This window comes from Schistocerca gregaria, chromosome 5 (genome assembly GCF_023897955.1).
Source record: "Schistocerca gregaria isolate iqSchGreg1 chromosome 5, iqSchGreg1.2, whole genome shotgun sequence".
Lineage (NCBI taxonomy): Eukaryota > Metazoa > Arthropoda > Insecta > Orthoptera > Acrididae > Schistocerca > Schistocerca gregaria.
The window spans coordinates 263,794,824-263,811,180 of NC_064924.1; the positions used below are offsets into that span (position 1 = coordinate 263,794,824).

General features: G+C 39.9%; 1 protein-coding gene across 1 annotated transcript in view; it reads right to left on the reverse strand.

The window, feature by feature from the left end:
* LOC126272544 (myosin-VIIa-like) overlaps window positions 1–16,357 on the reverse strand; it is a 332,006-nt gene that overhangs the window by 231,662 nt on the left and 83,987 nt on the right. The window contains exon 11 of the mRNA XM_049975462.1: window positions 10,466–10,601. Within this exon, the coding sequence (XP_049831419.1) occupies window positions 10,466–10,601 (136 nt within the window). The remainder of the gene's footprint in view (window positions 1–10,465; window positions 10,602–16,357) is intronic.

Consider the following 16,357-nt stretch of genomic DNA (forward strand, 5'->3'; position numbering starts at 1 on the left):
CACAATAGACACATCACACACAGGAGGTTAGGCTTTATGGCAGGGATTTTTTGGTGTGGTAGGGATGGCAGTTGTTGAAATGACAGTACTGTTGATGGCTACAGGGTTTAATGAGATTGTGAAGGAACCTGTATGGGGTGTCACAGCCCTGTCCTCACACCCTCCAGTTCCTTAGTCTATGCAAGCTCAGTGTTTTCATTCTACCTTTAAGATTATTTGTTTCATCATCTAATACTACAAAATCATTCAGATTCACAATGCTGGTATTTACTTTTGTTAATGGGACCAAGCTGATTATGAAATGTATTTGTAGTTGCAAATATGAACCACCTCCAGCTGTATAATAGAATTACAACAATGAAAATTTGTGCCGGACTGTGCCTCAAACCTGGTTTCCCCTATTTACCTGAGCGGTCACCTTAACCACTTTGGCTATCCATGTACAAAGCAAGGCCAGACCCAAACTACCATACAGTGTCATCCATTAATTACATTGTCATCCCATAAATTAGAGCTGCTGTGAAAGACATGAAATGTATTTGCACTTGTGAATATAAGCCACCTCTAACTACAAAGCAGGAAATCCTGGATCAGGTCCGATTCAAGCACAAATCTTCATTGTCATCACTCCATAATACAGCTACAGATGGTTCATATTTGCATATTTGCAAATGTGAATACATTTCATGTCTTTCATAGGAGCTGTAGTCACCAAATTGCCTGTCCCTTTGGACATGCATGCATGTCTGAAGCAACATTGCACCTTTCTTCTTCACAGCAGGGCACTGAAATTTCACATTCATAAAGATGATTATATTTCCAGCTAAATTTCTGAAGACACTTTTGATGCATTGTTAAATCCATCAGTCCACATTTGCTATATTATTGTCCTGAAGTCTGTGTTAGTATGGTATGTTATTCTGAGATACTACTCACATAGGCTTATGTGCTTTTCATGGTTTAAACTCAATTCCGCACACGTTTAGTAAAACCTGACCTAGATGACTGGAGATGTGTATGTAATAATTTATAGCATCTGCTGACATTATGTTCTCTTATAGTGTTATCATATGAGCTACTGAACTGTTTATTCTGTTGTGCAAAAGACAGGATACAGTCAATGAATGCTTTCCTCCCTGGAAATCATGTAAATTGTTTGGATTCATCTCTCCAAATATGAAGACTGTTACAGTGTCATGTCCGGAGGTTAATTTCCATTTAACTCATCCAATGTATTGTATCTTCCTGGGGTATACAGCTAAGTACAATATATATGTATTTCAGGCTGCCATCTCTCCATGAGATTGCACATCAACAGCTCACATTGACATAACTCACTGAGCTGTTTACCTCCTAGCTTTGCACAACTCAGGCTGCTAATGCCATAACCTTACTCAGTGCCTCTGCTGAAGGGTATTTAGGCTGCTGCCCAACTACGCATACTATGGGCTTCACACTGATCGCATCTGTCGCCCAGTGATCAGAGTTGCTTTTGCCACTGCCCTGTGCACCTGTCATCAATGCTATGCTGAACTTGTATGAGCAGCTCCCAGGTGTGATGCTTCGCTGGGCTACCTCATGGTAGCTTCCACTGATCGAGTGCATGTCACACTCTCAACAGATGCTGATGCCCGATATCACCTCACTGGATCCTATGGCCAATGTTATTTGGTATCCTTCTCCTCCAACTCCTACTATGACATTATGGAATTTGTCTTTGGAGGCACATTCCATGAAACATCAAGAACTGACTTTCCTGTTCATAATTACGTAGTGCAGTCTTTCATATGCAGAAACCGTATTTTGAGTTCTATTTCTTAGTTCAATAAACAATTGTTATTCTTCCTTGCAAATTTCAATCATTGTTCATTGCACACCTTGGCAATGGAACTAAGCAGCCGTTTCAAGAAAACGTCCAATGCTCTGACCTAGGCATGTGAGGAAATACTGTACTAATTCAGCCACTATCCATATGAATTATGAGCAACTGTTATACACATGAGCTATGACTAGCATGCTGCTGACCAGGGCATTTGAATAAATATTATTTTGGGCTGACACTGGCACAGCTGATGAGGACTTCATAATTTCTTATGAACATTTGGCAGTAAATTCTTATGAAAGCCATCCGCATACTTACAACACCTCTGCTACAGGTTACATCTCACATATATTGAGGACATCATTTGGGTAACAATGTGCTGGAAAGTAAGTCAGAACTGTAATCAGTGAGGTTTATAACTGAAACAGCAACCAGCCACAAGCAAGGTTTAACAAGGTTTATTTGGATCAAACCACGGCCAGTTGAAACTTCTATGGTCAGAAATGTCGTCCTTAAAAAACTATTCTGGGGTATTATGCTGAGGTTGAATTAATTTCTTGGTGAAACCCAGTGTTTCATCCCATCTGCAGAGGACACCTTACAGAAGCTGCAAAAGTAGAATTTGCATAGTTATGCCAGTTACTAACCCACTGCTACAGTCAGCAGATGCTGCCCACATGTGATTTAATTAACACCAAGAAGAATTCCAGACAGTCCTATGTGGCATGGGTAGCAGCTGACTTGCAGAGGCTAGGATTAGATGTCACTTTGAGTGTAAAAAATGTAGCACATTCTATGCAGACCCTCTCATCTGTGATGTGGCGTGGCTAGCATGAGACAGGACAGTACAGATTAATGCACATTTCGATCCAACATTAGATGACGCAGCACAAATTGTAAAATCATAGGAGTGGATTGCTTCAGCACAGCATGTGATTTTGAACTATTGATAGGTGGTCAAAATTGATGAGTCACATCAGGGGAACAGCTCCCCATTGGGGCTATTCAAGCTTTAGTGAGCATGTTATTGAGTTGGTCAACTGAGTGTAACAACAGAGGCGTTGTTCTGTCATCTCGACACAGACCAGTTGCAGGTGGAGGCCACAGCGGACCACTTTTGGTCATGGTAGCATGAATTTTCCAATGAGTTCCCAGCAGGTGCACACATCCTCCTTCCTGTACTCGACTCACAATTGCAGGCATGGCAGTCTTGTCCATACTGTCGGTCACTACATGAGAGGAGACAATTTCCCTTTTCCTTTGCAACTTGTCAAGCCTGTCAAACACTAGGACATTTAGAGGCTGCCTGCAGAAAATGGCGGAGAGCAGAGCCATGGGACAATGTTCTAGTGCTCACAGTTACGTCCATAAACATGTCATCAGGCTTACAGCTGCATTCATATTATGGTAGACTTGGAGGTAGCTGACTCTTGCACAAAGTTTCGATTAGCCACAGAGGCCTCAGCCAATCTGGTCAATCTAGATACTTATCACTAGCTAAGATCCCCCCCCCCCCCCCCCCCCCAGCAATCTAGAGCCAACTAGTATCTAACAGTGGGTAACAGATTCCTTTGTGACCAAATACAAAAGTGTGGAATGCCAGCTCATGCTTTTGGTTGTAAATTCACAGTTGACAGAAAATATTTTCAGACTTAATGTTTTCACTATTTGTGAAACTGAAGTAGTTGATAAAATTAATCTTGTCTCCAAGGCCATGCCATTTCAGAACTTGGAGGCATTGCAGCAGTCATTCAACCTACTTTTTGGTAAGGCTCTGGGTACAGCCACCAATTTTGAGGTACATGTTAAAGTGAAACTGTCAGCAGTTCCAAAGTTCTGTCTAACCCAACCCATGCCGTATGCTATGCAAGTGAAGGTGGAACTTGACAGATGAGAAAATCTTGGGCTGGAGTCACAGGTCATGATCCAGAAACCCAATGGCAGTGTTTAACTTTGTGGCAGTTTTTAGCACACAATCAATACACAAAGCATCAACTATATGGATGACATTTGAGTAACTGGCTCCACCAGAAAAAAGCATTTGTAAAATCTGCAAGCAAATTAGACAATGAGCTGCACTGCATGCTTGAGAAAGGAAGTTTTTTGCTCCTTAAATGTATGAGGGTTTTGTGTAATTGGGATTTTTCTCTTAAAGTTCAGAAAACAAAGTTCTTAGTGCCAATATTGCCATATATTAATCATTGATCATGTCATTTGTTAATTTTATGCCTTACCATAGGTTTCAGATAGGACAAAGGCCTGGAGTTTTACATAGTATATGCTACGTTAGAGCTGATATTTTGTTTGTATTGTAATGTTGTTTGATGTACTCTTTGGCAAAATGCACTAGTTTGAGTTAACCAACAAATCTTTTCACATCACATCACGTATGCCATGGAACGCTGCACAGATGCTGAAGCAGCCTCTCAGAAAAGAAGAAATCGAGAATCAGCAAAGAAGAATGTTTACAAAAATTGTGTCCATGAAATGAGCTGATAGTTTGTTTGAGTTGGACTCATATACCCACAGTGAATGTAAACTTGATAAAGCTCAGACAATACATGCAAACTGTTATACTATTCAGCAAAAATTCATTGGAACTAGTTAGAAGAAAAAGAAATTAATTCAAATAATACAATGGAAAATAGTTCAAGAATAATTTTTCACAATTTTGCCGCCCAGAAGTCTCTCTCTCAAATGAAGTACTTAGGGCACATGTTAAGTAAGGACAACATATTTCCAATGGTAGAGCATGTTTCAGCAATCAACAAATTGCCAGTTGCTAAGGACATTTGGTAGTTGCTGTTGTTTTTATGGTAGGTAAATAACTTAATGAAATTGATTCTATGTGATGATCAACTCTGTCATCCGTCAAATGAGCTTTGAAAGAAAGGAGTAAAGTTCAAGTGGTTGGAGACATGTCAGTTGTAATTTAAAAATTAAAGCAACACCTCCACTGCATTCCCTATTTGGCAATGCTCACTTTCTGTAAACCTTTAAATCTGGCCACAGGTGTGTCACAGTTTAGCATTGGTGCCATTCTCTCTCATAAAAGTCCTGATGGCTCATAGTAGCCTACTGCATTTGCCTCAATGGCTTTGTCGGCACATGGCGAAACTACTCCCAGATCGAGAAGCAGCTACTCACCATCATATATGGTGTGAGAAAGTTCCATGTTTTGTTGTATGGTACTAAGTTCCACCTCCTTACAGAGCATAAGATGTTCATCTCTCTATTTGGTCCCTGGTAAAAGCTCCACACATAACAGCAAAGCATTTACAGCATTGGGGCTTATTTCTCAGTAGTTATTATTATGACATTCACTACCAGCCTACCTCCCAGCATGTGAATGCAGATGCTTTGTATCGGTTACCAGTGCATCCCTGAATGTGATTTTGACAAGTAGGATACAATTTGTTTTACACTATAACAGAATCTTCAGGGCACCCTCAATGAATTGCCAATGACAGCATGGGAAGTCACAGCAACCATGAGTGAAGATACACTCCTGTGCAGAACAATTACAGCAGTCTAGCAGGTATAGTCAGAACATTTTCATGTGCTGATAGGTTTAACATTGTAGAAAGTGTATTATTGCTAGCTACAGAAGATCAGAATTGCTGCAGTGTTGTCCCACTGTCTGTGCAACAATACATACTACAGATGTTACTTGCATCCCACTGGGGGATATTTCACATGAAAGCAATGGTCCAGCGACATGTCTATTGGCCAGCAATTGATTATGTCATTGAGCTTGACATGCATACCTGTTCAGCGTGTGCCCCATCACAAAAATTTTCTCCATGCCCATGCCAAAGCACCCATGTGAATGTGTTCATTTAGACTTTGCTCATCCCTTCTTACGGGGCTATGTAGCTGCTGGTGATAGACACCTTGTGTAATTTTCCACATGTTGCTCACACACTTCAATTCACACCCTAGCTGCCATTTTTGCTACTGAGGGAGCACAGCACTCCCTGGTCTCTGAAAATTGTTGCCATTTGGTATCTGAGGATTTTGTAATATTCTGCTACCAAAATGGATTCAGCACTTGACCACCACACCTTCCCATCTGCCATCAAATGCAGAGGTTGAGCAGTTGGTCAGTATATTCAAGTCTAACTTAAAACAGTCTCAGCAGTGCTTTAATAGGATGCCCTGTTGAAGTTTCTTGTGTTGTCTCACGCAACCCTAATCAAAAGGTGTACCGGAAGGTGTCATCACTGAGTGACTGTAGGAGGATAGAAGATGACTTGGACAGGATTTTTGATTGGTGAAAAGAATGGCAGCTAACTCTAAATATAGATAAACGTAAATTAATGGAGATGAATAGGAAAAAGAATCCTGCAATGTTTGAATACTCCATTAGTAGTATAGCACTTGAGACAGTCACATCGATTAAATATTTGGGAGTAACATTGCAGAGCAATATGAAGTGGGATAAGCATGTAATGGCAGTTGTGGGGAAGGCGGATAGTTGTCTTTGGTTCATTGATAGAATTTTGGGAAACTGTGGTTCATCCGTAAAGGAGACCGCTTATAAAACACTAGTACGACCTATTCTTGAGTACTGCTTGAGTGTTTGGGATACCTATCAGGTTGGATTGAGAGAGGACATAGAAACAATTCAGAGGCAGACTGCTAGATTTGTTACTGGTAGGTTTGAACATCATGCGAGTGTTACGGAAATGCTTCAGAAACTAGGGTGGGAGTCTCTAGGGGAAATGAGGTGTTCTTTTAGTGAATCGCTACTGAGGAAATTTAGAGAACCAGCATTTGAGGCCGACTGCGGTATAATTTTACTGTCTCCAGCTTATATTTCATGGAAAGACCAAAAAGGTAAGATAAGAGAGATTAGGGCTCATACACAGGCATAGAGGCAGTCATTTTCCCCTCGTTCTGTTTGGGAGTGGAACAGGGAGAGAAGATACTAGTTGTGGTATGAGGTACCCTCTGCCACACACTGTATGGTGGATTGCGGAATATGTATGTAGATGCAGATGTAGATGAAGTCTGGCAGAGGCACTACACAGTCATCAGCAAGGTGGTATGTTTGAGATGTCACATCCAGTGCCTTATGCAGTCTGTCCCATGGTATCAGCCATCTGGACACACAAATTTCTGCAGCCATCCAGCTGGCTGCAAGGAACTGTGATGGGAAATAAAGCACAACAACTTTATATTGTGACAGTGAGTCAGCAGCATCTGACACACCTTGTGAACGAATTACACCTATGTCAAACTGAGTACCGCAAGCTATGGCACACAGGGGGCTTAGCACAGGTGAGAGGGACCACTGAACCCTCATTCCCAGCACCCAGTGACACCCACAGCCACCCATGTTTAGCTCACATCACAATTGCACCCTTTTCAGAAGACACCCCTCACCCAGAAGAATTGCTTGCCAAGTGAGTATCTGATGGAACTAGAGCACCTCCTTTCATCTATGACTCAACCTGCAGACAGTATCAACCCTACTCATTGATTCTCTACCATTAGTCTCTGGTGGAAAATCAGCCTGTCACTGCCCCCAGCATTGCCCCTGATGTCCCAGTGTCCAAGCAGAGTGCTCTTAGGCAGAACTGCTGATGGAGATCTTTATAGATCAATAGGGACATGGAACACATGATCCATGATGAGGTAAATGCATACAAAAAACCAGTCCTCACCTCCACAGAGTTTCGCCCCTTGGTCAACAGCCCTTAAACTATGGGATGGTGTGTGCATGGTCTCCACAAGCCCATCCTTTACATAAATGTGATTTCTGGGGTGGGCATTGTTCCCAACTGCCTATAATTTGTAAATATGTTGTCCACCAACACTGAGGCCATCCTCAGAGCACTAACCAAGTTCTTGGATATAGAAGCCAATGGCAAACAATTGAGTCAGTGTTGTCAAGTCTTACTACTGTTATTCAAATGGTTCTACTATGATTGAAAAGCCAAACAACACTTTATGGTGACACCATTCCACCCAAAGTCAATGGCAAAGCTGAACTGGTGATCATGACCTGTAAGCAACTTATGTGGATGGTCACAGGTGAAATGAAACTTCCTGTCAGTTTATAACAATGTGCTAGAGGAAGGCTCAATACAAGAACCTTCCAAACAGCGTGCTAGAGGAAGCCTCAATACAAGGACCTTCCCTTTTGCAGAATATGCTCTTACCTGGTGAGATATCCAAGTACAACTCACAACTTGTCTTCACATCTTCAGTTTGTAAAGTAGGAGATAATTACTGGAAGAATTATCATTGTGAGGGCACATCATGAAACAGGTCAGAATAGCTCAGTTGGTAACACTATCACACATGAAAGACACAGTTCTTGAATCAAACCAAATCCCATATACAATTTTAAACAGCCACAAAGTTTCAAAAAGACACACTCCATTGCAGAATAAAGGTTCATTCTGGCATGAAAGAGATGCCCACAGATGCAGAGCTGGCACTAGTCTAGAGTACATAGGCAAGGGCAGTAACATATTTATGATTTTATCCAAGCTTTGTGACTGGTCACACAATATACATAGCCACTGCCACAGCTACTACTCTTTCCATTACAACCATCATTGCCACCTCTGCCTCTACTGCGTCTGTCACACCTGGAGTGGTCCCAACCACTGTATCCACTGGTAACATTGCTGACTCTGCCATCACCACTGCAACCACCTATGGTACTACTGCACTGACAGCTAGTTTCTTGGTGGCCAAACCAACACCAATGCAATATCTCCAATTGCTCACACTGACATGGCTCCTTCAGTTTCTACTGCAATCACCATTAGACTTCAGAAATATTAATACTGTCACCACCTGCTGTAGTGTAAATGACACAAAACTAATAGGTATCATCTGTACTCTTTAGCTAAAGATGGAAGTGACTTGGCGTCTCCATTGGACAGTTTTAACGCTGAGATCATACTAGAATCAATGATGACATTCTCGATTCAAAAAACACAGCTCACTACTGGCAGCACAACATTTATCAGTGATGGCCTGAGTCTGCGTGTGTTGCTACACTACCTCAGCTTGGGCATTAGTTTGTTGTTGACCAGTGCTTTTCAATAGATGTTATTTGAAATGCTACTTGTACAGCAGGTGATGTTTTTCTGATTTCCCAGGAACTTATCTTGGTACATTCTTAAGAGGGGCATTTGTGTTGTCTATGGGATAACATATTTGCTCTCAGATGACAAGATCTTCATAAATTGAGTACTGAACTCCAGGCCTTATTTAAATGGAAACTTTAATCCCTGTTTATTAGGTTTTATGACACTTTTATTTCAATATACATGTATTTCATGCAGATTTGGCAAGTCTTAGGTGTGATAGCCTATTAGCACCGTCAATGAGAGAGAAAAGGAACATCAGTGACATAGCCAATGAAGGCAACTAAGCAAATTAGCTGTTGCTGAGCACTTCTTCAAATGTAATCATGAAATGAAATATGATGAGACCAGTACCAAGGTGCAAAGTCTTTGGGATAGCATAATTAAGAAGTCTATCAAAATAGAGGCACTGAAAAACCTAGTAACATGGGGAGAAGTTTAAATTTACACAAGGTTTGGGGGTCTGGCACTCACTTTATTAAAATTTCACTGGCCTTTACAACCATCAGAGCTGGCAAATGCTGAAAGAATGTGTGATTCATGGAATATCAGAACATCAAAGGGTGTAGTGGGCACTGGGAGGCGAAACTAGCTATAAATGGTGCCACAAGATCATCAGGAGTTCACAGTCTGGTCCAAACAATGAGTACACACAACAGCAAAACTCACAGAACCTGAAGAATATGACTAGGTCAGATATTGAATTATTGTACATAAAATGGAAAAAAATTCAGGTGTACACCCAGAAGTACACCATCAACCAATTAATATTTTCATAGACTTTGTATGTTTTGCAAAATCAGCTACACAGTGAGATATTTATGTAATAGAAGCATTTTCACAAAAAATGGCACTTCACTCTCATGTGAGCATAAGTCTTCATCAGGTATACATGAACCAATCCCATTGTAGATGTCTAAGTTATGCTTTAAAACATCCAAAATTATTGACATACTAAACACAGGGAAAACCAGTAATGGCCTAGAAAGTTATTGCCCAACAGAACTCCTGAGTATATGTTATAAACTGCTCAAAACTATTACATACAGCAGAACATACAAACACATTGACACAGTTATGTCTCCTGAACAAGCTTGCTTTAGAGTTAACCTCTGCTGTTGCAAACAAGTCGTAGTGTACACTGTACACTGTACAGTGAATCAGAATTCCAGAACGTCCTGAAACCAGAATTTGTCTTTGTGGGACTTGACTGCTGCTTGCAGCATGGTGTGGCTACAGGAACTCAGGCTGAAACTAGAGCAAATTATTACTTGCTCAAAACTTACCAGATTTGGGAGAACAGAATAAAAAAAATCAGTACTTCAGAGTCACTGTATTATGAAAAAACTAATAAGTCATTCTCTAGCACAACTAGACTACAATAAGGATCCATATGAGTTTCTCTTCTAAATAACTTTTTATTTTTATTTTTTAACTGCAAACAGCACATTTTAACTATTAATCAACATACAGAGTATTAATAAGAGATACTATAAATGCATTATGTTAACAGAATGTGATAATCTACACTCACCATTAACATCATAATACACAGTCCCTGCAAAATGGTTCAAACCAAATACTTGCTCATGTTCTGAAATCGGTTTGAGAAAATATTTGTCACTGCCATGATTTCTGTGCACTTTATTTAACATGGTTTTATCAGTTCCCTGAAACAAACACAAAAGAAAAGTATGAAGCAAACAAGAAAAGAAAAAAAATTAAATTTTTTGATAATTTTAATGTATAAATAAATGGAGTGGCTTATTAAGGTGATTTCTTGGAGTCTTTCCACAGGATGAGAATCTATCAACATCTACTAGGATCAGTGAACATAAATGCATAACTGAACTAACTAAAACATTTTACATGGAGCAAAAAACCTTTGCACATCATATGAAAATTTCTCGAAGGAGTTCTGAACTAGTACAAGTGTTGCATCAACATTATGTATATTTAAGAGACTTTCATTTCAGTATGGAGATGGGTAATTTCATACACAACGAGCCATGTCTGAGATAGACATGCAGTCTAAATTTGACAATGTTTAATTATTTTGCTCATTTTGTGTGTCATGGTAATGAAAGTAAAGACGTGTGCAAAGGTAAAGAAATAGACGTCTTCGAATTTTACAAATGGGTCAGGGCCATACTAGCCTTGTCATATTAACATGCATTTCAACACAGCAGTATTTGAATTTTGCGAGCTACCAAACACTTTTTCCACTCTTTTAGGGATTTCTCTTTTAGCCAAATAGGCTTCAACAATGGGGGTAGGGCAGCATTTTAACAGTAATTTCTACATCAGCTTTTATGAATTCCAGTGCTATGTTGTCTAGACCTGGAGCTATTGTATTTTTGGACTTCTCAAAGCAAACTAATTTTGTACATTGTGGGACACAGCACCTTTATATCTTGATCATCTTTGCTTCCTCTGGAAGATTTCTCATGTGTTCCTCACAGTTGTCTACACAATTTAATAATTTGTTGAAATGCTTCTCCCACATTTGTCTGTTGTGCCTGTTGGGTTGTAATCATCATGCCATCCTTGCTCTTAACTGGTCCTTCATGTCTTAAGTTCTTCATTGACAGCCATTGGATTATATTGTACAGCCCCATAATATTCTCTTGTCCTGCAGCTACATCTGCATCTACATCTACATGACTACTCTGCAATTCACATTTAAGTGCTTGGCAGAGGGTTCATCGAACCACAATCATACTATCTCTCTACTATTCCACTCCCGAACAGCGAGCGGGAAAAACGAACACCTAAACCTTTCTGTTCGAGCTCTGATTTCTCTTATTTTATTTTGATGATCATTCCTACCTATGTAGGTTGGGCTCAACAAAATATTTTCGCATTCGGAAGAGAAAGTTGGTGACTGAAATTTCGTAAAAAGGTCTCGCCGCGCCGAAAAACGTCTATGCTGTAATGACTTCCATCCCAACTCGTGTATCATATCTGCCACTCCCCTATAACATGATAATACAAAACGAGCTGCCCTTTTCTGCACCCTTTCGATGTCCTCCGTCAATCCCACCTGTTAAAGATCCCACACCGCGCAGCAATATTCTAACAGAGGACAAACGAGTGTAGTGTAAGCTGTCTCTTTAGTGGACTTGTTGCATCTTCTAAGTGTCCTGCCAATGGAACACAACCTTTGGCTCGCCTTCCCGACAATATTATCTATGTGGTCCTTCCAACTGAAGTTGTTCGTAATTTTAACACCCAGGTACTTAGTTGAATTGACAGCCTTGAGAATTGTACTATTTATCGAGTAATCGAATTCCAATGGATTTCTTTTGGAACTCATGTGGATCATCTCACACTTTTCATTATTTAGCGTCAACTGCCACCTGACACACCACATAGCAATCTTTTCTAAATCGCTTTGCAACTGATACTGGTCTTCGGATGACCTTACTAGACGGTAAATTACAGCATCATCTGCGAACAGTCTAAGAGAACTACTCAGATTGTCACCCAGGTCATTTATATAGATCAGGAACAGTAGAGGTCCTGGGACGCTTCCCTGGGGAACACCTGATATCACTTCAGTTTTACTCGATGATTTGCCATCTATTACTACGAACTGCGACCTTCCTGACAGGAAATCACGAATCCAGTCGCACAACTGAGACGATACCCCATAGCTCCGCAGCTTGATTAGAAGTCGCTTATGAGGAACGGTGTCAAAAGCTTTCCGGAAATCTAGAAATACGGAATCAACTTGAGATCCCCTGTCGATAGCAGCCATTACTTCGTGCGAATAAAGAGCTAGCTGCATTGCACAAGAGCGATGTTTTCTGAAGCCATGCTGATTACCTGTCAATAGATCGTTCCCTTCGAGGTGATTCATAATGTTTGAATACAGTATATGCTCCAAAACCCTACTGCAAACCGACGTCAATTATATAGGTCTGTAGTTAAATGGATTACTCCTACTACCCTTCTTGAACACTGGTGCGACCTGCGCAATTTTCCAATCTGTAGGTACAGATCTATTCTGCTAACAATGCCTGCTCATCTGTCCATTTCCTTTTATCTCGCCTTTTCCCAGTCTTTTGTTTGCCTCAGCACACTCTTCATCTTCTGTGCTCTTATCTTACAAAGATGTAACTTTTGTTTCAGTTCTTTCCTACAGTTAATTTTATTTCAAGTGTTATTAGAGGTCCTTCTTTCTTGTGATATGCCTTAATTCCCAGGCTGTTCTCCCCAACATCTAGATAATTGTCTCTTTAAGTTTTTGGAGAAGAGGAATTCAGTGGGGAATCCACTAACCTCTGGAGGTTTTGAACTTCACAGACAACATAGTTTTATTAGCTCAAAGGCTGACAGATATGAAGATAAATTAAAATCTTTGAAAAAAGAAGCAGAGACTGCTGGCCTCAAGGTAGATATAGGTAAAAAAGGAAATGATAGTAACTTCTAGGAACATGGAAGTGCCTCTGTTTTTAAGGGAGCAACATGTAGAGAATGTCAACTCATTCTTGTTTGTGGGCAGGGTGTTGACAGAAGATGGTGGAGCTGGAGAAGACATGAAGAACCACTTAAATAAGGCAAATGCTTCCTTCACACAACTGTGTCCAGTATGCTGAAACAGAAGCATCACATGCAAAATAAAAATTAAAAGTTTTATACAAATGTGAAGGCTGCCCCCCTGTATCCCAGTGGAAGTTGGGAAGCAGACAAGAAGAAAACATCACAGTTACAGAGCTTTATTAAGAGGTGTCTACAGTGCATCATGAATATCTAGTATTCAGAAAAAAAGCAATGAGGAGCTCTGCAGGAAAACAAATCAGATACATACAGAAGACCAGATATGTGAGAGAGAGTTGAGATGCTAGGGTGCACACTGAGAAAGCCAAATGGTGCAATCAAGAAGAAGGCATTGGAATGGAATCCTCAGGGAACAAGGAAGAGAGGCAGACCCAGGGGTACATGGAAGAGGAGAGTAGTATGGTAAGTAAGGAGATTTGGCAAGACGTGGTCGAACCTGAGGGAAGTGGCCAAAGAGAAAGATTGATGATGAGTTCTTCTGGATGCCCTATGCCACCATGGGAGCTAAAGGAATTATATCAATATCTGATTTCGATTCAATACAATGCCTGTGGTAGATCAATAAATCACCACTATTACTATTACTATTGCTGCTGCTGCTACTACTACTTCTCCTTCTGATCTGTTTTTTTTTTTTTTTTTTAATTTAAGGTTGTCAGCTTAATAGCAATAACAATAGTACTATAAATCATTCTAGTGTAATGACAAGATAAGATACATTATTTTAAGATTATACACATGAAACGTGAAATTTCATCATAAGTAAATATTTTGAGTCTCTGACTTTTGGTGCCAGTTATTACTGAAGTGATTGGTATTTCTCCCTTGACATTGCAACAATCTAAGCTAGATACTCTCTACTCCAAATTGAATCTACCAATCCGCTAGTGTTTCTGGTACTCGTTTGGTCACCTTTGTGTGTTTCGTGGTTTCGTAAGAGAGCTTGGTTTATTAATATGCATTTCAGTAACTATTACTCCTTTGTAATTTTTTATATTGATAAGAATGTACAGTACGTTTTGAATCCAAGATTATGGAAACTTTGAAGAATTAGTCATACTGGTACATACAATGTTAATTTAAACACAGAAACATATAAAACCAGTTTCATAAATAATCTGTTCTGAGTCATGGTTTAGTTGACACAAGTGTTTTGACTGTAACTAATATGGAAATGGAACCTCGTGTCAACAACAAATATGCACAAATTATTTTCAAACAGAATAAACAACCAAGAAGAAGATGGGTTTTTTAATCTCAAAATCAAAACCTGGACAATTATTAACAGAATTGCACAGAAGATGTGTCCCCTAGACAATGCTGTCAAAGTTAAGTAATCATCAATTTTTCATATAGTCATTCTCTCACTCAAATATACTAATGCTGCAAAATCAGTGATGATTCACTTCAACTGCATGCTAACCTTCTTGTTTATGATAGCCATATTAATTTTGTGAGAGGTGACTATAACATGAGCAACAAACCACATTGCTGCAATCTGTCATGCATGCAGTGTGGCACAGCAGTCAGTGTCGTTGGATGATGTGCTACAGGTTGCCAGTTTAAACATTTACTTCTTATTTAGTATTTATCATTTCTGGAATGTTCTTGAAATATCTCATATTTGTAATGTTTGTATATTCTGGAATATTCAATGAATATATTAATACAAGCTTTCTAAAATATTCAATGTTAGTTTAAAAACCTGCACTCTCTATCCAGGAGGTCAGTTCTGTTCTGGCTGTGCACTGGTGTTCATAACAAACATGCATTAAGTGGTAAGTACTGTATTTCACTGATGGCCCTGCTTTCGGATTTTGACTTGAGTGTGGTTATGATATGACATTATTTGGTGGAGATGCCAGGTACTTGAAAACATTCATATCACCATGGCTCCAATTAGGCAATGTACAAGCTGTCTCCTACAGGGACAGGAACTGGAATGTAAGCAATATATCATTCTCGTGGTCTGTATATTCAACAATTTATTTCAAGCCACCAGTAGGTCAGCTTCCTATCAGGCATCCATCAGTGTTTTCTGAAGATGCTAGTCAGGAGCCAACAAAGGATTTTACTGAGTCACCAAATAAACAAATGGGATGACATTATGTGTTCCACAAATGGATGTTTTTACTTGGATGGCACAGCCAAGTAGTGGTTCAAGAACAAAAACAAACAGATCAATAGCTGGGATAAATTCAGTGCTGAAGTGAAGAAAACATTTGGCGACAACCAGCAGCAAGTCCACTTAGCGGAAGAACATCTGAAGAAAAGGACCCAGCATAATTGGGGAAAGATACAGACCTACAAACAGCAAGTTTTGGCCTTATACCACATATTAAATCCAAACATGATAGAAGCTGATGGAACATTACACCTGATGAAAGGAGTTCATAAGACATGAACAAAAGCTCTTCTGGAAAGGATTTTGCAACAACCTAGAAATTCACGAAGTGGTGCCAGCACATTGAGTAAACACAGCAGAAAAAGACTTGGATGCAAGGAGTATGACTGACTCTCAAATGAAATCCCTGTAGCAGTAGTGGAAGACTAGCACAGCCTCACATATCTTATGTCAGGTAGTGAGAAAAGAAATACAGAATTTTAAGGCAACTAGAACTGTCAGACTGGAGGAGTCATGAATGTTTACATGATATGTCAGGACATAATAGGGACTGATGACAAAAAGATGTATTGATCTTTAGTACCAGTCTCCACCATCAGCTGTCCACACCAGGAAGAATGGACTTGGCCAACTTGGACTTATGCCACAGCCATCAAATGACAACCAGCATTTGACCAACGCAAATACAACCAACTCCTACACCAAGCATAGCACCTCAAAGAAGAATAGTTATTTGGA